The sequence below is a fragment of the Exophiala bonariae genome (assembly GCF_035927105.1).
Source record: "Exophiala bonariae strain CCFEE 5792 chromosome Unknown scaffold_2, whole genome shotgun sequence".
Taxonomy (NCBI): Eukaryota; Fungi; Ascomycota; class Eurotiomycetes; order Chaetothyriales; family Herpotrichiellaceae; genus Exophiala; species Exophiala bonariae.
In genome coordinates, this window is record NW_027042477.1 from 79,960 (window position 1) to 103,199 (window position 23,240).

The window sequence follows — 23,240 nt, forward strand, 5'->3', positions numbered from 1 at the left end:
CCATCAGCGAAATGACCACGGATATGCTGGATCGTTTGGAATCTCTGAACCAGAAAGACCAGAAAGACCAGAAAGACCCCAAACCCCCTCTGGCTCGACTTTGGCAGCGTCACGAGTAGATCGTGTTTAGATAGATATTGCCCAGGCCCAACTGACATGATCGATCGATAGCATTTGCTGGGTCTGCAAATTGAGGTTAACCTCCTTATTAGGACAGTTTGACTTTCCCAAAGTGGTAAAAATCTCGTGAGACTTTTACACCCAGCGTAATTTTGCCGGGTCGCGAATTGCCATTTCAAAACGAGGTCACTTCCCAATGTAGCAAAAACCTCATGAGACTTTTAACTATCTTGCTGGACCAGGGAGATTCCCAGCTTGGAATGCCATGCCAACTGACTCGGATATTTTGAAATACCTAACCTGCATCTTTCATAAGTCTTAAACCGTAGGTCACTTAACACCTCTCGATATCGTGGGGAATCAATCAATCGGTTCTAAAATGAAGAGGGAAAATTTTCTAAAATTAAACTAATCTTGATAATGTGTGTGCAGCGTAAAGTACACAGGAAGAGGGGGTATCGATAATTTCTGTCGTGAGACACTCGTAAACATACATCGCTGGGACAACCAAAAACCGAAACAAGAAGAACAAGAAGGGGAAAACAATCCCTAGCCGATGATGAGTTGGCGATCCTACCCAAACTCTTGCCGACCCTTGAGAAACCAAATGGCCATCCCACATGACATGACATAAAATAAAATTCATAACCCATGGTCCAAGCGACGACTCCAAAAAACCATAGAACCGAAAAAAAGAGAATCAATATGAACACCATATGAAGGGTGTCCATGCCTGGAGAGTACTAGGCCATCCTCATGGTCCGCCGGCCAACCCATCCTGTTGTCTGCTGCATGGCGATGGCGTATTTGAGTGGGGAAAGTGGAAAGACTTCAGGAAGATCAACACTTCCATAGGCTATCTCTGTTGCTTGTAATGAGATAGAAAGAAAACAAAAATGTGTTCACCGAGGCTTCATCGAGAGAACGACATCGCACTCGCATAAGAGCGTTCATAAGACGAAAAGTAGAAGTTCCCAACCTTCGGTCCAAATGCTAACGACATGCCTATGATGATGATGTGATGAAGTTCAGTTTCGTGCTAGGGATGATGTGATGGACTCCCCTAGCACGAAACTGAACTTCATCACATCATCATCATAGGCATGTCGTCAGAATTTGGATCGAAGAGCATTGGTTTGCAACGGCTGCAGCCTTTGGCAGGGTGATTGCAATCAATACATATTTGTTTCAGTGCAATGGTGTATGAGTTGTTGCAATGGCAGCAAACGATGTATTGGGCAGGGGCAGAAAGACGGCTAGGCTGCATTTGAGTCGACATAGTTTCATGTCCGGTGCCAAGTTGCTGAACCCATTGAGTGTTGATGCCAGATGGACCGAGGCTCATATTGGTATTGATGTTACCAAGATTCATTTCAGTGGTTGAAGAAGAGTACTGCGATAGGCTTTGGTGTCCAGTAGGAGATCCGCTAGGCATGGAATTCCCTGGTGCAAAAGAGTTGACCAAGTGATTCTCCGGCATCATCTGCGCGTTCTGTCGCCCAGGGTTGTCTTCCTCTTCTTCATCCTCAGCGCTGGCAGGACTTTGTACCCGAGACTCGTCTCTCATGGCAGCTTTCGTCTTTCCACATCCACGAAGTTCAATCCAATCACCACTGGAATTTCCTTCCTTGAAATGGAGGGCAATGTGGTCAGCCCTGCTGTTGAAGGCCTCAACGCCGGTCAGATCATGAGAAACGATCCGATTGCAGAATCCGCACCAAAATTGACGTTGATTATTGCGTGGAATACTCCGGAGTTTTGCTTGCTTCATCGCCTCGCCTGTATGTTTGACTCCGTGTTCCTGCATTAAATGATCGATGAAGGTGTTTTGCCCGTGAAAGAAGGCCTTCTCACACTTGTGGCAACGCCAACATTCCTTTTGTTCATGTTGACCTTGTTCATGCCTTTTCCAGTCGTTCTTACTTCCAAAGACCTTGTTGCAGCCATCAAAAGTGCAACCATATGGCTTTTTGTGGCGTTGTAAATGCTTCTTCAGTCCACTTGCCCTTTTGGAAACACTTGAACAACCTGCGTGTGGGCAAGGAAAAGATTCTTCCTTGTCAGCAGGTGACTTCTTTCCTTCTGGAGTTGGAGGTTGCTCATTATCGTTAGCCAGACCGATCATACTCCGTACAGAGCTATCGGCATTGGTGATGGTGTCGAAGGAATTTCGCAGCGAAAGTCTGATGAGCTTCCTGATATCTTCTTGCAAAAGAGAGCTCTCCTGATCTTTATACTGCTGGAGGAAGTGGTGAATTTCTTCCTCAACCACAACGTGAAGTGTGCTTCTTCGTGAGTTGGGCTCATCAGAAGGGGGGTGTACAACGAGAGCTGGGTGTTGAGGGGTTGCTTGTAATCCTCCAGCATCGGCACTCCAACCCATGTTGCCTAATAACTCGTCGTTGTTGGTCCCTTGATCAAGAGCACTTTGTATCTCAAGAGGGGATGAGAAATCAGTCGCTATTCGATTTGGCTCAAGGATCGGATCAGGTGTCGTGTGGGGACGTTTTTGTTCTCTCGTCGGCAACTCCAGGTATTGATTCCCTCTCGTCTGTAAGACGCCCATGCGGACGTCCCAGGGGTAATCTGACAGTTGTGGAAAGTCAGTAAATTGGTTTTGGGCACTAGCAGCGGGAAATGCGCTTTGAGTCTGAGGATGACTAGTCTGGGATACGGTGCGTTGCATCATCGTGATTTGCGAGTTCATGTTTGTTGTATTGATTCGGAAAGGAACAGGACGTTGCTGGACTCTGACGGATGAAGGTTCTGGGCTGGAAGCTCGTCGGTTATGACTTCCTTGAAACCGACTTTGTGGAATGTTGAATCTATGGTTAAGGTGATGAGTGTCCTGTAGTCTGGCATGCGGGGTTTGCAGCCTTGGGTCTATCGGTGAAGGTGCCATCATGTCAAGCTGAGGGCTCATCATTTGCTGCATATTAGGATCGACTTGTTCCGGATACTGATTCGACAGCGTTGGTTGGAAGTGCATGAGATTGTTGTTGTCCACTTCATTGATGTCGCCGACAGATACTTGACTTTGCTGATAATTGGAACTCGTCTCATCATTGTACTGCGACTGTGTTGTCGCTATCAACTCATCATACCACTGTTCGGACCTGGCAAAATCAGTCATCGTTCAAAGATCCCGGCTCCGAAACTTACTTCTTCAAAAGTTCGCCCAGGTCCTCGCTTTTGTGCATACTTTTAAGGTGTTGCTTGAAATTGTCGAGACGTGGCCATGTCTTGTCTGGCTTCGTGCAATCTTTCGCAAAACACCTGTAGTCCTTGGTACGACGAATGTTTATGCCATGCACGGACTTTAGATGACGATCCAAATCATTCAAAGTAGGAAATGCTTTATCCTGTCGCGCACAGTCGCCAGTCTCGCACTTGTACTTCTTGTCGTGCCGAGCGTTGTGTTTGCTATTTTCATCAGCGTAGAGCACGTAGAAAGAGGAACAAGGCTTACTTCAAGTCAGACCTGCTCTTGGCTGTGTAGTTACACTCCTCGCACAACAAGGATGTTGTGGGACTTGTCCCCCGACCACGTCTTTGTGGTTTACTGGTCTGGCGGGATACTGTAGACGACTGGTCGATATATGGCTGCGGGTTCATTTGCATCGGATAAGTAGGAAAATCTCCTTGTTGGCTTGGTGGATGAAATTCAGGTAAAGGGTGTTGGCCATGTTGGAGACTCTGGAGACTCATATTGTCCTGATCCATGTTGATGTTGTTGAAATTTGACGACAGACCTAGCATGGCCTCTTGCTCATGTCGAGCTTCTTGCGGCAAGGTAGAATATGCCGAATCTCTAAATGAACCTCTTCCACTACCTGGCGACCTGTCCCGAGGCCTTTTCCGGATGCTTTGCTGGGGTGGGACCACTACCCCAGTGGGCGAGAGACTTTGTGGAAATGGAGGATTTCCTCCCTGTGTCGCCACCAGATGAGACCAAGGATCAGCAGTGGGAGGGTCCGTGTTCACGCCTATGTGCAGATCCTGGTGACTGGTGTCACCCAAGATATTGAGTTGTGAATTATCCAGATAGCAGTTTGTGTTTGATGAAGGACTCGGGAAGCAGTCCCTCAGGTGGTCCTGGTAGGATGGATCACCAGCAATAGTAGGCTCATACGAAGGAGGGTTGGCATAGAAGACCGTTCCAGAAGTAGAAAATGGGGAATTAGAAGTTTGGTCCAGAAGAGGTTTCATGCCGGCTAATGGAGACTGGATCTCATTCAAGTCTGGTACTGAAGTGAAGGCTGGGTATGCCGCAGCAGCGCCGCCGGCATGGGACACACTGATGTTGGTCTAGTGGAGTTTGTCAGATACTTTGCCCGTATATACAAACGGGTGGCAGTGCGAGACTACATTTGACCTTACGACTTGCCTCTGGCCGGAGCCATGTCGACGCATTGGAGCTGAATTATGCTCCATCTCAAAGAGGAGCAACGGGGGCTTTATCAATGAGGACTATGAAAAGATCAGCAACAGAGAATGGAAATTCAGGAAGGTGGGAAGTGAGGCGTGACACATTTGGGAAGGTCTATCTTACATCATAGGAGAGGTTGATCCCACAGGGAGAGGTCGAGGAGGAGAGTCGGTAATGGAGCGGTGGTAGGATGCCACCGAGTAAGCAAGCGGAAAGGCGGTAGTAGCGAGATCGTGCTGTGTCTCTTGGTGTGTACACAGCCTCTGGTCTATCAGACGGGGTTATGCCTTGGTGAATGTTGCGAAGGATGGATTGACAGGGCTGGCGAATCGCGCTTGGTAGACCAAGATGATTCTGCTTAGAGTTGCCCACTTGTCAGAATGAGGCGAAGCCGAAAGAGCAAGGCGACTCAGACAAGGCGAGGTGCTGGGGAATGGAAGAAAATGGTGAAAGAGAAAAGGAAGTTGAAGCGGTCTTGTTATGTGGGTTGAGGTTGAGAGGACCTCGAGGGAAGTGGAATTCAGAATGGGCGGGGCGGTGCAAGAAGTCACGACTCACAGCAGTGTATTGTCAACTGGAGAGCCGCAATTCTTCCTACTACTAGCCCGACTTCGAACTTGTACGGTTGAGGATTAACGGAGAGAAGCACTAGCCATGGAAGTCATCCAAGACACAACTGCTACAAGAGCCCAAGTTGCATGGATGTAGTCGACTGGAGGAGGAACCGGTGAGCAGGCAGACAACAGCATGAGCCTGAGCCTGAGGCGGGAGAAACAACCTTGAGTTGGGCGGCAGAACCTTGAAAACAGGGCACTTTTGGGCGTCATCCGACTGGTATTGGACTTTACACCTCTGGTAACTTTAGGTACGCAGGTTTGCCTGGCGGGCTCAGGCTCGTCATTCTCGATGGTCTGAGGCCCAAAAAACGTGGTGCAAAAGTAAGTCTGGCTGCAGGTCGAGCGCCAAGTCCAAGCGTTTGGAGGACCTGGTTCGCCTTGCGCTTGTCACTTTTGAGCCTAGGCCGTATGCACAGTTGCCTGCGTAATATTACCGTACAGGTGAGGTACACTACCTGAGGTAGGTGCCTCCCGGACTCTCCTGGCATCGGATGAACTCAGCGACCATCAATCTTCGGTGTGTTTTTCGTATTCCTTGGACTCACATGATCACACCGGCTTCCTTGGTTAATTCTCGTCATCTGCAAGGGGGTGGCTTTCAACAAGCATACCTCTCAGTGAGGTAACCTATTGTGACATACAAGCTTCATCCTAATGCCGGGTACTTTATTCGCTACTAGTACCTTCAAGTTGACCCAACTCATACCTTCATCGTCTCTACTTCCGAGGTTTATATGGATAACGAGGTCGATTTATCTCTCGAGAGTCTCACATAGACCCAAAATGCCAATCTAGATTTCATAGCATATTTCATATGAACATAAGTCATCAATATCCGAAACAAGTCTCCGTGGGTATCTATAGCAAGACATAAGACATACTCGTAACCCATACCCAAAATAATTCCTCAGTTTCGCTTCATCACGTCCACCGGCCCACACCCCCCCATCATCCCGCCTTCACTCGGCGAGACCCGCCCTCCCATTTGCCTCACTTAGAAACCTCTCGGTAAGCCAAAGACCTCGGCGGGAACTTTAAGAATACTGCATGGGCGGGCCATTGCCATTCCCTTGACCCCCATACATGTACTGCTGCTGTTGCTGTTGGTTCATCGTTTGCAAACCGAGTCCCGAGTGCCCGTTCATCCCCAGTGGGGAATGTACGGGATGATTTGGTAGACCTGATGGGGCGTACTGGGAAATGTAACCTCCGGAAGAACTCGAATCTGTGTAAACCGGCTGTAATGGAGTTTGGCTGTACGCCGCTCCCGTTGGATCAAAGTAAGTGTTCGTGAATCCGGGTCCCATGTGCTGGGACCGAGGCGTCACAAGTTGGTTCTGTGGAGAATGGCTGTGCGATTTCCTCACGGTGTTCTGAGTGGGTAGGAATTCAGATCCGTCCATATACATACGATTGTGATTAGGGTATGACGGACTGGAACTGTAGGGATCTGTGACCATTTGCGCCTGTACGCCAGGGCCCATAGAATGTGGGCTGTAGTATCCCTGGTCAAACGTAAAATTCCCGTGCTGAATTCGGCCTTGCATGGATGCTGGCGACTGTCCTGCAGAGGACGTTTGATACGCCGAGACAGCGCTTGTCGGATAGGGCGACAAATTGTTCGAGTCCACTCCGTTCATATTCCCAGGAATAGAAACAAACGACGAAATTGGCTGAGCTTGCTCGATAGGACTGATGATGGTGTCTGGACCGACTATGCGCATCCTCACCAGCTCGAGTACGGGCATTGCGATCTGTTCCATATGCTTGCCCATGTGGACCGACAACTTCTTGTAACTCGAGCACACGTTTCCACAGAAGCGACAATGTTCGTCCCGAGCCTTGTTGGTCGTCTCGAAATGACAATCGTCCACCATTTGCCAGAGTTCACTATCTTCCTGTCCAGCTGGCCAAGATGCACCATTGATTGGCTTGTTCTTGCTGCTGCCAGATCCTCGACCTTTCACCTTTGGCTCCGTCATTTTGTGCTCACGAACAAGATGTTGAACAAAGTTGTCTTTCCGATAGCAAATGTGGGAGCATTCTTGATGGCTACATTTCCACCATTCAAGATGACGATGTCGTTCATTCTCATGTCGAACCCAGTCTGCTTTTCTCTTGAAAGACTTGGACTCGGTGCAATTCGGGAACGTGCATGAAAATGGTTGAATGTCCTCGTGTACGTGTTTTGTCCAATCGCTGGGCTTGGAGAACTTCTTCACCTTGAAGCACAGCTGGCATTCAAACTCTGCAGGAAGTCGCTTAGCAGGTGGTAAAGGGATCCCGGGCGGAAATAGCGCTGGTGTCACAACTCCCTCTGTGAATCCAGACTCGTCGATTTCATTTTCGCCCGTGTTGGTAACTTGGAACTGGGTCAAGGTCGCCTCAGGATCTCTAGAACTTACGCGGGGCGCCAAAAGCTTCGCCTCACCTCCAAGATCGAAACAAAAGGTCCCAGAACCACACTTTTGATCCTTCTGGACAGAGTGCATATGCTTGATTTTCTGCTCGACCAATCTCTTGTACCTACGCACCTGTTCCTGACCAATCCGCTCAATCAGATATGGTTCAAGTCTAGGGTTGAGTTTGCGGGAATGATCTTTGAATCCCTCCAAGTTGGGAGTAATCTCATCGGCTCGAATTTCCAACTCCATGTGTATTCCGACTTCGTCGTCCTCGTCATCATCACCTACAACGTCTTCGTTGTCGATGACCTGAGCGGCCAAAATCGTTTCTCGCTCATGCATCGGAGAGGCAAGGGTAGGGATCGGTGGACCTCCGTGCCTAGTCATCAGTTCCGCCAATCCTGGTTTGGCAGACTTTTTCGTTACATCACTTTTGGTTCTCTGCTTTCGCAACGATCCTAAGCCGCGAGAGGTCTTGGGCGGATCGGGCTCTTGCGGTTTTGTGCTACTCCGTCCAATCGCTGTAAGCTGGCCAGTCATCGCCATGAGAGCACTGCCAGTATCTAGCGGTGGCGATCGAGCTTTCGTAAAACTTGATTTTCGTTGACTTGTTTTCAGGGTACCCACGGAGCTTCGGTGGGCATGACCAGGCTCGGCCGGGGCCTTGACCATATCAATTTGCTCCACTTTGATATTACTGCTGCTTCGACGAGGCAAGAGTCCTCGAGCCTTATTCAGTATACTGCTACCCCGCTCGCGACCGCGTTTGGACAATGATAAATGCCGGACCTGACTGCCGTCAACAATGGAGTTGACTTCACTTTCGCTAAGTCGACGGCGTGTACCCCAAGTCGCCGCTCTTGACGCTGTCTCCCACTTTGCGGCTTCTTGATTGTACTTGTATGCGGCCGCGTTTGACGAATCTGCCTGCTCTCTGCTCTCATTCGTTCCAGAACCGGGAGCAGCTCTCCTGAAAAACTGTCGGGGATGGGGCTCCTCTGATTCTAGAGGAACTTCGCTATCAAGAGGAGGGAAAGAGCTTTGCTCTGGAGATTGAACAGGAGCGAGTGTGTGTGGGGATAGCTTGGGCGACATTCGATGATAAGCAACGACAGCTTCTTCGGTGATGTTTTGACGTATTGATGATGCAACAGACGCAACATCTTCGAAATATTCGTCGTCCGTCTCCACATCGATAAGGGCTCCTGGACCAGGTATCCCTTTGTCCGAGTAGACACGGCCAAGTACATCTGTCTGTGCTCCAACAGTCTGGGTACGGCGCCGGGCTGATGTAGAACGCTGACGAGTCGGGCGTGGCAAGGCTTGATCGTCCGGTTCACTCCCAGCATCACTCGTTGCTAACCAGGTCTCAACGTTGGCATCTCTTTCATGTCGGTCTTGATTGTGCTCGATATCTTTGAGCGACGGAACTGTGTCCTCATTTCTTCGAGACGGTTCTTGGCCAACACGTGGAGATGGAGCAGAACGTATGGTGCCAACATCATTGGCGTCTGGAGGCATCAGATGGGATGAATAAGTGTTAGCTACCCCGGATCCAGAATCCGAGTTTTCTAGGTTCTCCTCGTCGTCTTCATCTTCCGAGCTATCGCTCGCACGGCTACGTTTTCCTGGAGCTTGTTGGATGCCCGAGTGAGCCTCGCGCTCATAACTAGATACTACAACAGAGGGGCTCGGCACTGGATTGTTCGAAATTGGTGGTGGCCAAGAACCAGTCGTTTGGGGGAATGTCGGAAATGGATCGCCCTGGGTGTTGACTTTCAGCGTTTGCGAGCTTCCCTTCCTGTGGGCGAGCGGCGATATTAGAGAAGATGCCATCGACGAACTCTGCTCGGTGGGAGCGTCTGCCAGTTGCTGTGTTCCTGCAGGATCAATAAAATCTGGCTCAAGAAGATGTTCGTTGGGACCAAACTTGGAGAACGTTCCTCCAGCGGTGTTGAATACGGCTTGGTTATCGGCACCAGCTATTCCTTGCTGGGCTGAATACTGATGAACACCGTAAGGATCCACAATGTAAGGTTGAGAAGTATCCTGAGTAACAAATTGCTGCTCCCATATGAGTTCTTGAGGGGTGGTATGCTCACTCAGGGGATTCTCCGAGGAAGTCTCTGTTGTCAGGAAATCATCCAGAGATGACTCGTGGTGTGAACTGTCCTCCTCGAAGTTATAGAGATTAGTAGATTGGCCAATTGTACCGGGGCTTCCAGTGACGGAGAAGTCAAAGTGTTGGTCGGTGAAAAAGTACCCGCTGTCGCCCTCCAAATACTGAGAGGACTGGACGGGTTGTGATGGATTGGAAGTTATACTTCCATTCTGTGTATGCTTCTTCTGATATGGTTGTTGTCCGCTATTCAACGCTTGGGTCTGGCCCTGTCGCACTCGGAAAGGGTTGTGTGAGGCCAAAGGAGGAGATGACTGTCCAAGAGACTGGACAGGCTGAGAGTTTGAGAAAGAGGACGACATCTTGTCCGAACTCTGAATGTAGGCGAGACAGCAATGATAAGACCGCGCTTCACCTATGCTTGTCTCCCGAATGTGGATAGAGGGTATACGAGAGGAGCGAGTAGGGCGCTATAGCATGGCCGGGGATGTGGCGCCTGTTGGGAGGCTGTGAAGTGTATCAGGGTAGCATGCGCAGAGGCAAGAGATAGGGGCTTTTGCGACGAGGTTGGATGCCCTTGTGCGATGAAACAGACGTCAGAGATTGTGACGGAGAGCGAGATATGCAAGAGAGGAAAGTGATGAGCCGCAGCAACGTCCGCCTAGTGGAAACTATAGTGAGTTCGCGGTTTCTGCAGACATGCCTCGAGAGTCTGGAGGATATGAATAGACGTTCCCGTGTGACTATGACGCTAGAAACCAGGAGGCAGTCATCGAGAAGAAAGAGGGAATTTCTGTAGTACGAGCGAATGAATGATAGCCTGCCCGGTCGAGTCGCACGGGTGATAGGGTCCTGAGTGAGGTGGATGATCGCGAACCAGAGGAATGTCCAGGTGGATTGGTCCTAAAGGAATTAGCGCGATTGGCGGCAGATCGTGGGGCAGATTCTGATATCCAAGGGTGAGAAGTACGAGGTGTAAGGTGAATGAAGACTCGGAACAGATGTTGAGTGTGGTTGAAGGACGTCGTGGTGGTGGTGGTGGTGGTGGTGGTGGTGGAGGTCGTAGTGATGTTCTTAGTGGGAGGGCAGCTATGGATAGCGTAGCGTAGGGCGAACTGGGAGGCACGACCAGGGCAGCCTCAGTCCACAGCAGGTCACGGTCGGAGATTCGGTGCTAGTTTCCTGCGACGGGCGCGTAAAAACATATGACGCTTCCGTGAATGTTTAATGTTTATCTTTCCTGTTGCAGTCACCCTGTGCGGATACTGCCAAAGTGTCGATGGGAAATCTGTGTTGAAAGTCAAAAGCCGGCAGTGCAGTAGATGTGGAAACAGGAGGACTGGCGTTTAGTGGAGGGGGAGTTGAATAAGGTGACACAGCCGCACCGCAGCTCGGTAAAGTTGATGGGTGAGGGTGGAGGGTGGAGGGTTACGGAGGGTTTGGGCTTGGGCTTTGGGCTCTGGGCTACTTCCGCTGTCGCTCTGAGGAGGGGGCCTTTACTCCGTAAACAACGGGCAATTGTCAAAGGCTTGCAGGGGTGCCATGATCAGTTAGGCGTGCCTCATGGCTGCTTTGGCGGCAGGGGAGCTCTGCTTTACTAGCCACAGACCTCTAACCGGTGGGCTGAAAATGGCATGGCCAGCCTGGTCTGGTGCTTCCACATTGGATCCGTATCTGTATGATATCACTAACGAACCCACGAAAGTACATATTTACCTTCTGCTGTGGTCCTGTGGATCTTGAACTGGTCAGGTGAAGCATTTCATGATCTCATCTATGGAGAAATTCCCACGAGGTAATGGAGATCACGGATGTCGGCATCTAAACAGCATCGAATGATCAAAGTTGGAACACCTGCGGGCCGTGGAAAAAGCTTTGAGCACTGGGCATTGCGAGTGAGCCTGGGAAGCCTACGGGTGGGGTTGCTGGGGTACCGACTTAACTGGAACGAGGGGGCTCTCAGGCATTGGAGAGGGCAATGGGGAGGGAGCACAGCCCCAAGTCAGCCTTACACCTCAACGACCAATGGCATCCTGCAAACTGACAAGGGGAAAACCAGCACTGCCCGCTAGCCTGCTGTAACAAGGTGGGTCAACGACTCCCTGATCAAAGGGCTACTTCCAATAGGTTGACCATGGTGATGGCAGACTCACGGGCGACTTTCGACACCTCTGTGCGCGCAGTGAACTAGAACATGCACTTATCCTTCAGTCGATGTTCAGGCCTCGATGTTGAGACAGGGGGTTTTAGGGTCGAAGCACGAATAACGCCAGATGTGAATGGCGTCCGCCCATTCACGAAATACCTAGGTCGAACGGCCAAATTTGCAAAATTTTGTAAAGATAAGTCGATTCAAAAATTGCGAAAACCAGGTGAAATGGCCGTAAATTTCTTAATCTATGATTGAATATCCATTTCAGATCGAACCAGACGATAATACAGGGTATGAGCTGAAAAACCAGTTTCCCTCCTCCGAGCTCCTTTTTTGAGATCAATCCTTTTTGGTACAAATGGGGAAAAAATATTCATCCTCCCACTCCCGCCAACAACTCCTGACGCCGTGCAGTGACCAATGGGGAATCTTCACGTATTCCTGTGCCTTGCAGATAGACATATGCTCCGTGCTGATTGGACTCCTCACCATCAACGCTGCCCATGATCCGTTCGCGAGCGACATGTGGTCGTACCCAAAGCATTGTGTCCGTTTCTCGTTTCCGATCCGGGACCGGTGGCATCGTTGAAGAGATCCAATCCCACTCCAGCCGAGACCTTCGCCAGAGCTGAATTGCCGTTTTGACCACAAGTCGTACTGCCCTGAGTAGCATGTCATAGTTAGTTGGATGTGCCATGGTCTGAAGTCGTTCCATGATCTCTTCACTGATCCGCCCAGCAGCCGCGACCGCCGCTTTGCGCCCATAGGGGCTTCCATAGACTGCTCGCATAGTCATCGATCTCCAGATCCTTTCTCTGTTGACGCTCTTCGCTCGTATTAAACGCGCTATCATGGCGAGGCAGTGATCGACGCCATAATTGTCATCTCCATCGTATGCTGTTACAAACAGGAAAGGCTCGAATATTCGCTGCTGCAAGATTCTGAAGATCTGGCTCTGCATCACAAGGCCGCGAAGTCCTCGTGCACACTCAGATTGACCCATGAGGTCTGGGAGGCCAGATGTCTCAAATTCATTTCTAGTGAAAGCTCTCCCACCGAGGTCATCATGCAAGAACTGCTTGGAGATCGCTTCCACGGATGATGCAAGCTGATCAAATGCGCTCACACTGTGTCAATATGTTAGCGGGGACCTGTCTGCCCTGCCCCTGTGTAGCCATCAATCAATCTCAAGAATTATCACTCCCGGTGGAAATGTATTCGAAAACCCTGTGTAGTTCAGAAGGCCTATGAGTTGGTCTAAGTTGAGTAGTCGGTCCTGCAGCATCCCCCTACCTTCCTCAAAATAGTAAACTTGGATCATACTCACAAGTACTCATCACCACCAACCCCACTCTTGCCAGAGCCGAGCTGTCCCAGGCTTTGCAAGATACGGTCCATCTTTTCACTCTGCTGGTGCCACTCTGCCTGCTTGCTCTTCAATACGAGCATCGTATCTGTAAGTTGACTGTGGTGTTGACTGGCGGCATTGTATTGCAATTGTAAAGCGTTGTGAGCAACTTTTTCTTCGAGATGAAGACTTTTCAGGGCGTTATGTGCCTCTCGTTCTTTGCCCATTTCTTCCTTCAACTGTTCCACCAATGCCTTGCTCGCATCAAGCGCAGTGCTGAGTCTATTTTCTTCACCACTGAATTTCTCCGTGAGCGAGGCGATTCGAGATTCCGCAGTCTTCTTCTCCTGCTCGATTTGTGCTTCCATGGATGTGCGGATCTCGTGTATCATCTCCTCACGTCTCACGATCCCCTCAGCCATCTTCTTCGACCATAATGCGACTTCGTGCTTGTGCCTCGCATCCTGTTCTTGCTCCTGCTGATCCCGGGCCTCCAACTCTTCTTTGTGCATCTGTCTCGTTTCTGCCAGCTCTTTCGTTCTCGAGGCTGCAACTTTCTCTTGTTCGCTAAGCAATGACCTGACCGAGTCTAGATCCTTCTTTTGGATGCTGTGCTTGGTGATCATTCCTGCTAGATCAAGCTGGATCTTCGAAAGGCCGGTTTTCTGTTCGCTGGCGGTTTTGTTGTACGCTTCATCCCTCTTTCGGAACTGTTCCTCAAGGTTCTGTCTCAATTCCTCCATCTGGTCTTCATGCCGAAGTTCATTGGCTTCCAGGTGCTTTTTATATTCCTCGACCTCCGCTCTCAAAGCTACTTTCTCCAACATCAAGTTCTCCACCACAGATCTGCCTTGCTGACACTCTGCCTCGATTTCTTTGTACTTCAATTTATGCTCCTCCAACTCCTCACGGATCCTTGCTGATCTGACAGAGTTCTCTTCTACTCGCGCGAGCTTTTCGGCTTGGTCTGCGAGTTCTCCCTTCAGCCTCACATTCTCTGTAGCCAGCTCCCCAAGGAGCTTTTCAAACTCCTCCTTGGTCACTGTCAGCTCGACTTGGAGTTTCGCCACTTCTTCTACATGATGTGTCTCAGCTTGTCTGACGAGATTTTCTTTCTCTGACAGAAGACCTTGCGTCTCCTGGTAGTGATGAAGAAGGCGATTGATGTCCGGAAGGACGTTGGAGACCTTCTCAAGAAGTCTTGTCCGCTCATCCTCGGCTCCCGCAGATCCCGACCTTGGAATCATGTCAGTTTGAAAGTTTGGCATCGGAGGAGGAGGAGGTGCAAATTGGGTAGGATAGAAGCCAGGGCTATAGGTTGGGTTGGGCATTAGCGGTGGTGGATATGGGAATGGGTGCATGTAAGGTACGGCCTGGAGGGGCGGGCTTCCCATATACTGATGAAGCATTGGTGACTGTGGAGGAGATGCCAAAGGAGTATAACTCTGAATTGGCGTTTGCTCGTACGTTTGAGGCTGTTCCCACCCCCCTGCCAGGCTTGGGACAATCGTAACTGGAGCTCCTTCTTCATCGCTACTGATTACAGGTTGGGATATGAATGGTACCGGAGCTTTGGGAGCAGGTGCAGCGAGAAGCAACTCGTCTAATGAAGTGTCCGAGGTCCTGGGATCAAAGCCCGGAAGAACTTGTGGGGACGATTTTGCCGTCACTGGCGAGAATGGCATTGGGATGTCACGCGGCGGCAGCATATCAGACACTTTAGGAGGCGCAGGCGAAGGAACAATAGTGGGGGATTGCAAGGATGGCTGGGGTGTCATTGAATTCCGCTGGCCAATGTGCTCCTCAGCTTCCTCAGTGACAGTTGGTTGCATGGATGCCAATGATTTGAAAGATCTTGTGTTTCGAGTCAGTCCCTGTGGGACGTTCATCGACTCGGGGCTCCGTGATTTGGGATCTGAGAGTCCGTTAGAGTTACCAAGTACGCTGAAGGAAGCTGATCTGTGTGGCTCGGGTGATGCGACGGACGCGGCTGTCGCTGTGCTTGGGTGTGCATCTTTATCACTAGTGTAGGATAGTCCTGATTGGGTCTTGCTTCGACTCCTTCGCTCCGGAGTTTGGCCTCTGGAATTGACACATGGGTCGGAAGACCTCAAATCCAGGTTCCTGTGTCGGTGACTGTGGTTGTGTACAGCAGGAGAACTTGGCCGGCTATTTCTGGGAGCTGACACCTCATCTAGATGTCTGGAAAGAGTTTTGGAAAGTCTCACAGATGCAGAGCTGGAAGCTCTACTGTTAGATTGCTTCTCAGAGGATTCCGAATAGCTCCCCCTACGCCCGCGGGGTTTCGCGTTGGTCTGGTAAGAAGTAGACATCATGCAGTTAAGAGACGATTGGCAAAAACGTCAAAGAACAAAAGATATCAATGCTTCGAAGAGGCACATATGAGGTTTGGGATTCGTGTATTTGGTTGTATAGCTCGAGGTTGTTAGCAGTATGCGCAGAACAGGATTGGAGGCCGAAACTGAACAGCAAAAATTGAGGGAGCAAAAAGAGATTGAGAGTACACATTTGGGTAGATAGATATATTTTGTAGTGGAAGGATGAACCAGGAGACTCGTCAATGCACCACGCTAGAATTTATAAATTCTTTTTTGAAAGAGTCGCACAAAAAAAAAGGAAAAAAAGAATTAATAGTCATGGATCCGACGTGGTCAAGCGCGATTCCAGGCGAGGACTTGCTGCCCAACAAGGGGCCCAAAACGTGATGATCAGCCATAAGCGGGCATATGAACGTCCTTTGCATGAACAACCGTTCTTGTCACCAGGGGGCAAGAAAGTCGAGTGGTATCGAAACCATTAAACCCTTCTTGTAGGGCAAGATCGTGGCAGATGTCGATTGGTTTGGACTGTTCGTGGACGTTGCTCGTTGAACTTGAAATCGATTTGGAGGAGAGCAAGGAGATGGTTCCCAAAATAGACTAGTTCGAATGGTCGGTCTTGGCACTCCCCAAGCTAACTTGACCTCATCTTCAAGACTGCGCAGATGAAGTAGATTCCCGTGAACTCGCCATTGTTGAATCTCTGCAGCCTATTCAGCCATGTCGTACGTCTCTAGAGGGGCGAGAGCTGCAGCTCGTCCCCTGAGGCGCTCAGTCCAACGCCAAACACGAAGATACGACTCCCACCACGCACCTCACGGTCACGAAGAGGCACACCACGGAGAGAGTGCATTCCATGTGGCTCACGGACCGGCAAACGAGTCCTTCGGAGTAAGAATACTGCCTGGCAGACATCGTCTCTTGTAGCTGACTCTTTGTACAGAGAGGATTCTACATTTCTCTAGCTTCAATCCCCCTCTTCGCCGCAATTTATGTCGTTGCGACGAATCCCAACGACAACTTTGTTTACCGACTAGTTAAGCGCTACGAGATCGGCCAGGAGGTTGAAGAGAGGAAGAATCTGATACATCAACGGCTCATGGAGCAAGCTGCGGCCGACAGACAGCTCTTTGCCTCCACCCCCCGCGATTCAAGCAGCCCTCCTATCCGGTATCCCGAGTATGTGCCATTCCAGCTTGGCGTTTATATCGCTAGCTCAATACTGACATTGTTTCATAGGGTCTTCAATCATGGTTCCCCATGGAATGTTGCTGCTGGACAAGGAGGAGCGGATCTCAACGCACTGACAAAGTTCTATCACGAGAAAGCACAAGCTCAAGAAGAAGAACGGTTATCAAGATTAAAGGATGGCAAGGTTGTAAGTGTCTATGAATAAATTGTGCTAGTTCTGTTCGGCGGGGTTGCTACGTAACAGTAACATTGTATATATGGGCAATGGCTAGGCCGACCAAAAATAAAATCGAAACAACAAACTGTTCACCTGGTTCGGGGGATTTCAGCGCTGTCGTAAGCGTCTGTGCCACTAACACCGCATTGATTACATTCTTCAAGATGTTCTCAGCAGAGGTCAGATACATTATGGCTTGCTGAAATGTCCCAGCTCTCTCATAACTTGGCAATTTCCTCAGGCTCCCCAATCAGTGCTAAGAAAGATTCATGCACTTCATCTGTCAAGTCACTTGCCTGAAGACTGCGTTGTCTTTTTGCAAAGGCCCGACGAGAACATTCGCGGGTGATTGCACTTCCACCAAACGCTGCAACCAGCAGAGTTTCTTCACGGCTCATCGGCTCACCAACGTCCCACAGGCCTTCATGGTAGATCTCACGCCACGCAAGAAACGTGCCCAAGGAGCCCGTCAGTGTGTCGCCTTGTCCGCCAGATCGTTTCAGGCCGCCCTGGAAGTCTGAAATCGAGGTATCGACTCCTTGTCTGCAAGCGTTGCGAGTAAGTACCAGATTTCAGATGATGGAGCGGCAAAAGCCTTGAGCAAAGCAATATTGCAAACAGAGTGAATCACTTACGAGATATAATCCACTGCGCCTTTCTGAATTATACAAACTCCACCTAGAATCTTAGACAACTCCTGACACGCTTTCTCTGGCTTGTCGATATCTTGTTCAAGGCCCACAGACTTGGCGAGTCGCCCAAACTCGACCACGTTGGGCGTCAAGATGCATTCTTTGTGACCCTTAATCAAGTCCGGATCTGTCTGCACGAGCCACAAAGCGTCGGCATCCAGAACCATGGGGACAGGTGGGTCGTGTTTTCTAGCAGCTTGAATGACAGCCTTGACTTGCTTCTGGGTGACCGAGTCTCTGCCCAGCCCTGGTCCAATAACAAGAACATGAAGCCGAGGGAGCATGTCAATAATGGGCTTGGCCAATTCGTCGCCGGATGCATCTTTGTCCTTTTGCGCCTGGGAGATCGACGCCGTAGACCTGAGGATCGGCGACACCATAAGGTTCGGAGAGTAAGATTTTATCGTCTGTGCCGCCGAAGGCTCGCAGAAGACGTAGGACAAGTCACAGCCCAATCTGGCCGACGCCATGGCAGAGAAATATGGAGCGCCTGTGTAGTCCGCACTGCCGCCGATGACGGCTACTCGCCCCAATTGGCCCTTGTGGAATTTCTCCAGCATGGGGGGCACGAGTTTGCGCACTTTGTTCAACATGGCGCGAGATGTGGCAGACATGTTGACCTGAGATGGATCAGATTCGGAACTCATTTGGATCCTGATAGCGACTTGGAAAGTGTAAATATTTTTGATGCCAGAGGGACACAGAATGAGGCAGAAGCAGAAGCTATGCAAGACAGTCGAGCGTCACGACTAGGAAGTGTTGGTCGCAGACGTGGATCTCATGGGACTTTTTGGCCAGGATTATCATAGGTGATGTCAGAGCGGGATAGGCGCCTCGTCACTGTGCAGAATGTGAACGTCTAGGTTGGGATGAATTTTCCCACGTCGTGACTGTCAGTAAAGGACGACAACTTTAGGGTCGGAGAATAGTCTCATACCCTGGACGAGGACCATAACTACGAGTTTGTCAGTTACATGTTAGCCGTCGGATCCTGGGAAGCAAAAGGCGCAAGAAGGTTGATGTAGAGCTTCCGGAAGATAATCCGTCTGCCGAGCCAATCAGAGTTCTTCAGTCCAGCCTCACGAGCACGAGGCTGAACTTTCGAAGGAATGGTCGAGAACGGTTTGTTATTCTCCATACTACTGCTATAGCACTAGCTAGTGATTCTTGACTTTATAGCTTTGCAGAAACCGCAGCGTAGTGCCCAGCAAGGCTTACGATCATATCTTCGAAGTTCTTTTGCTTGAAATTGAATACCTCTTCTGTCCTGCTTGCATCAAACGCCGCGGGCACCGATGGTGACGAGCCATCGAGCGGAAATATGCCACTCTCGACTTCCTTTGGAAAATGTCTCTTGACAATGTCAATTGCATCGTCCCAAACGATGCCCTTGGCTCCATTGTAGTTGAGTCCAAAGTTTTGATTGCCTTCGATCTTCGGGTCCAGTGCAGCAATATGAACGAAAGCAACATCATCGACATGGCATGCGGCACCTGGTGGACCTTGAGGTTGTTTCGATCCGAGGAGAGCCGCAAGTGCAATTCGATTGGAGCCCGAGACGACAGCCTGCGGCGTTGTTGCCAGTTCGTTCTTGCCAATCACAAAGGTGGGCATAATGTTGATCACTGTGAAGTTTGGTTTCTCCTTTGCGATAAAATCCCGAGCCCTGTTGTGGGCGAGCACTTTGCTAGCGGCATATGCTGCGAACGGATTTGGATATGGACCTTGTGGATCTGGTAGGACATTGTCTGCTGTGTACGGTTGCGTTGGTTTGGTGCTTCCGTTCGTGGCAGGTGCAACAGCCGCAATAGACGAGGTGATAACGACACGTCGTATTTTGCTCTCTTTCATGGCCGATCGAAGTATGCTTAAGGTTCCACGAATAGCCGGTTGAATGATATTCGCCTCATCGTCGTCGGACGGTATTCCGAGCGGGGATGCAAGATGTACGATATAGTCAACGCCTTGAACGGCCTGATCGAAGGCACCCTCCTGGGTTATATCTGGGACCAGAATGAACGACAGCTGGTCAATATAGGGTTGAGTGGATTTAGCTGCTTTGATTTCGGCAACTTTCGCATCTGATCGAACAGCAGCGCGGACTTTGTAGCCTTTTGATAAGGCTTCAACGAGCGTGCGGTAACCGAGATGTCCTGAGCCTCCGGTAAGGAGTATAAGTTCACCAGCCATGTTTAGACTTTGCTTTAAAGCCGGGCTCAAGTAACTCAGGTGTGCTGAATTGGAAGTAAGGGCGGGGCAGGGAAGTGTGACCCAGTTCAGGACTTGTAAGGATGATGGCGAGATGATGATCCTTCAAGCAGATCTGATCAAGGAGGACCTACTATATATACATCTTGCCATCGAGCGCTTCGACAGCCCATTGTGGCAGTATAGAAAACCAACAGCAGCATAAAATCTCAAATGATGACTACCCCCCGGGCATTCGTTAGAACGGACGTAATCAACCACAGTCTCAAGCTTTCAGAAGTGAAGGTTAGATATTTGCACTTTATGCATGTCACTGACTGTTGATTGCCTAAATCGGATGGCGTCCACCGAGGAGAGAGGCTTGAAACCAACAATTTGGAGCCCCGACTCCCGAGGTCTTTGACTCGAGACAAAACGCAGGTACCTGATTCGGTACCTAACCAGAGACGCACGGTCAACTTAGATGGGTTTCTTCCGTCCACGGAGGCGCCCATGATTGCCTCACACGCTTGCGGCCGGTCACTATCCGTGGAGATGGAGATCGAGCTTAATAAGTCACTCACCTGCAAAGATGTTTAGTGATCCGTTGTCAGTATACAATGATGACTAAGTGGAGTCATCGCCCAAACATGCGTTCATGGCAAAGATTTGACTCTGCCATTTCTTGGCATTGTCTCACGTGACAATGGTCATTTCTGCTCACTTGGGTAAGTGGTGACAGGACTCAACCTCGGCCGTACGACCGCGATCTGGAACTGTAAGTCGCGTTGATGCCTCAGCAAACACCATTGGGCAGGTTCACAAAGATTACCCAAGTTGTCCTCATCTTCCACTGGAACCCCCGAGGTAATTTGCTTCCTCAAATGCGTGCCTCACGACACCGCCCTCTCAAAAACTAGTTGTCGATGTCCTGCAGACACAGCGCTTAGCTGTATGAGACTGCCCTCCTCGCGCCAGGATGATCTCAGAGTCAGAGGCCGCCCAATTGCAGGATTTCCACACGAAACACTTCCCGGGGCAACCAGTCCCATCTCTCACAAGTCCTTCCGAACAAGATGCAACTTTGTTGGCGACCGACACGGTCTATCTTGAAGACGAACCAACCGGCCTGGGATATTACAGTGATGGTACGAGGCGCACCCTAACCGATGAGCAAATCAAAATGTTCAGACACTCGGAGATCCAACGCCTTCTTAGTGAGAGACGGGCCAAAAATGAGCGACAAGAAAGACAGAAAAGAAAATCCGATCGTGTGCACACAAATTCGACTACAGTCGAAGTTAAGAAACGCCCGCACTATGATGACCCCTCTACAAACCAGATCGAGACACTTCTTTACGATGATGATACCTCGAATTCTGCGGAAGCGCCGAATCTGGTCACTACGAAGGCCAAAACAGAGTTCTTATGGCCTCAGCTTCGAGACGTATGAGGTTTGAGAAGCGAGCCTACGAATCACCCGGGTTCTTGTGCAGATCAAACTACTGGAGGCAAAGCGCCTTCTCTCGAAGCGTGTATGGACTAATAATCGTGTAAGCATTAACTTTTATTCTATCCCATCTAATGCTGTGATGAGCAATGTATCATCCTTAGCCAGACAGTGGTGCGAGCAGCAGCCTCAGCCTGGCTAGATGACTGCTCTTGCGTGACCTTCCACTATGTTGAACCAATCTTCTCTCTGATTTTCTCAAGACTCCAAATTTACCGCATCGCAACATAGCAAAACCATGCTGATTGTTTATTTAGGGCCCGATAACCCTCTATCGATTGAGGATAATGATGAAAAGTTCTGTCATCCATCTCTGGTGTTTGTATGTGTGCTGTTGGCCTTCTGTCGGCCTTCATGCCTCTACCTGAGCTCAGGCCCTGGCGACGATTGTGTCGACTCCGCTAGGATCACTGCTTTGTTTGTTGTGTTTGTTGTCATCCTCCACCACATCCGCTGCGTTTTCATCGTCGAGTTCCAGGATTGTGGGATGTAATGGCGATGGCGGCATGCAAGACCCTGTCTCAACAGTGTCTTCGGTAGTATTTGACCTTGCCCCTTCTTGTGCAGCGTCACTGTCAGCAGCAAGAGGGACTGCGTCGCTCCTGTCTGACCTTGTCTCGTGAGACTGTGAACAAGCTGCAGCAATATGGTCAGATCAATCTTGAAACCGGAAGCTGGTGCTCACCGTTCGACCATCGCTCGTCGTTGCCATATGACTCGTCAATGTCGCCATCTTGCACCTCACTCTCAATCGGTACGTTGTCCTTCTCCTGATCTGCCATGCCGGAGTCGACGGATGGAGAACACGGCTTTGGCCTTGTCTTTCGGAGCTAGGGCCTTGGAATTTTGCTTCCTAAAGCGCAAACGGATGAGCAAGTGCCGTCTGGTACATATACTTTTTCCTTCTCCTAGCCTTGATGATGTCCACTGCACTCAGGCAAGAGAAAGGCATCTTATAGATCCTTTAACACACCGCCTTTTGCTGAATTAATGTAAGGACGACCGTGGCAATCTTGTGGAATCGCTATGCCAGCATATTCAGGGTGGCAGGCCAGCCGAAGGACATCAGCCTGACGCTCAGGAGCAACATCTATGCCTTCCGAAGCCCCCCTGGCCCTTAAAACTAAAGGTTTTGGATTGAAGCAATCACCGTCACGGTAATCTACTTCTCAAGCACCGAGTCCACTTTCAATTACTTTACTCCATCAAGGATCTTTACTAACACACTATTGAGAAATTCACAGTCGCCGTGAGAATCAGATCCTTGCCTAGCTCAATCCATCCCACACCTACGAGTTTTGGACGCTAATCCGACACTAATATCCTCTGCACGGGTCCTGTCGCTAAAGTCTGCTAAAAACGATTTGTTTCCAGTGCACCATAGTGAACGGGTATGGGGAGTGGGTCCGTTGAAAAGATGCGTAAAAAACGCTTTCTTCTTCTCGCTTCGCTGGCAACGAGTTGCAGACGGGGAAAGAATTAGTACGATTACGAGCCGATCGGCTGTAGGCCCCAAACACAGAGGCCCCTAGCAAGACGGAAGAAGTAACCCTTTATTGCAACAACTGAGAAACCACCCTTTGTTGCATCACCTGCTAGTAGGAGAACCCAAGAAACAGTGTGCTGAATACCGAAATCCCGTCCAGGTGTGATGTTATGCAGGCTTGCGAGAAAATGCTGGAGACACACGCACACCTGCTCAGGAGTGGCTTCTGGCACTGGAGGCTTCAAGGTTTCTGTTGAATAGCGAGGCGTGGCTCCAGAAGTTACAACAGCCTTTCTCCCGTTGTTTGTTGTTCTCTGCGTTCGTTTCGTGTTCCTTCCTGACCTGTTCCAGCCATGACTTTAGGTTCTGGTTAAGAGATTGGTATTGTATACGCTGGCCAGGTGGTCGCATAACCTGACACAGTTCAA

At 50.0% G+C, this 23,240-nt stretch overlaps 8 protein-coding genes across 8 annotated transcripts; 2 read left to right on the forward strand and 6 right to left on the reverse strand.

The window, feature by feature from the left end:
* Positions 1-1,204: 1,204 nt before the first annotated feature.
* Positions 1,205-4,533, reverse strand: LTR84_004547 (uncharacterized protein; the record flags this gene model as incomplete). Its single annotated transcript, XM_064848123.1, has 4 exons — positions 1,205-3,236; positions 3,283-3,543; positions 3,590-4,428; positions 4,501-4,533. The coding sequence occupies 4 exons, from the start codon at positions 4,531-4,533 to the stop codon at positions 1,205-1,207; spliced, it is 3,165 nt and encodes a 1,054-aa protein (XP_064710747.1).
* A 1,667-nt stretch (positions 4,534-6,200) lies between these two features.
* Positions 6,201-10,052, reverse strand: LTR84_004548 (uncharacterized protein; the record flags this gene model as incomplete). The annotated part of the gene is made up of 1 exon (XM_064848124.1): positions 6,201-10,052. One exon carries the CDS (start codon positions 10,050-10,052, stop codon positions 6,201-6,203), a length of 3,852 nt encoding a protein of 1,283 aa, XP_064710748.1.
* Positions 10,053-12,215: 2,163 nt separating this feature from the next.
* On the reverse strand, positions 12,216-15,523 carry LTR84_004549 (uncharacterized protein; the record flags this gene model as incomplete). The annotated part of the gene is made up of 2 exons (XM_064848125.1): positions 12,216-12,969; positions 13,170-15,523. The coding sequence occupies 2 exons, from the start codon at positions 15,521-15,523 to the stop codon at positions 12,216-12,218; spliced, it is 3,108 nt and encodes a 1,035-aa protein (XP_064710749.1).
* Positions 15,524-16,249: 726 nt separating this feature from the next.
* Positions 16,250-16,925, forward strand: LTR84_004550 (uncharacterized protein; the record flags this gene model as incomplete). The annotated part of the gene is made up of 3 exons (XM_064848126.1): positions 16,250-16,420; positions 16,473-16,708; positions 16,769-16,925. The coding sequence occupies 3 exons, from the start codon at positions 16,250-16,252 to the stop codon at positions 16,923-16,925; spliced, it is 564 nt and encodes a 187-aa protein (XP_064710750.1).
* A 230-nt stretch (positions 16,926-17,155) lies between these two features.
* LTR84_004551 (uncharacterized protein) lies at positions 17,156-18,243 on the reverse strand (the record flags this gene model as incomplete). Its single annotated transcript, XM_064848127.1, has 2 exons — positions 17,156-17,480; positions 17,573-18,243. 2 exons carry the CDS (start codon positions 18,241-18,243, stop codon positions 17,156-17,158), a joined length of 996 nt encoding a protein of 331 aa, XP_064710751.1.
* Positions 18,244-18,802: 559 nt separating this feature from the next.
* LTR84_004552 (uncharacterized protein) lies at positions 18,803-19,819 on the reverse strand (the record flags this gene model as incomplete). Its single annotated transcript, XM_064848128.1, has 1 exon — positions 18,803-19,819. One exon carries the CDS (start codon positions 19,817-19,819, stop codon positions 18,803-18,805), a length of 1,017 nt encoding a protein of 338 aa, XP_064710752.1.
* Positions 19,820-20,795: 976 nt separating this feature from the next.
* Positions 20,796-21,269, forward strand: LTR84_004553 (uncharacterized protein; the record flags this gene model as incomplete). The annotated part of the gene is made up of 1 exon (XM_064848129.1): positions 20,796-21,269. The coding sequence occupies one exon, from the start codon at positions 20,796-20,798 to the stop codon at positions 21,267-21,269; it is 474 nt and encodes a 157-aa protein (XP_064710753.1).
* A 427-nt stretch (positions 21,270-21,696) lies between these two features.
* LTR84_004554 (uncharacterized protein) lies at positions 21,697-22,108 on the reverse strand (the record flags this gene model as incomplete). Its single annotated transcript, XM_064848130.1, has 2 exons — positions 21,697-21,962; positions 22,012-22,108. 2 exons carry the CDS (start codon positions 22,106-22,108, stop codon positions 21,697-21,699), a joined length of 363 nt encoding a protein of 120 aa, XP_064710754.1.
* Positions 22,109-23,240: the final 1,132 nt, after the last annotated feature.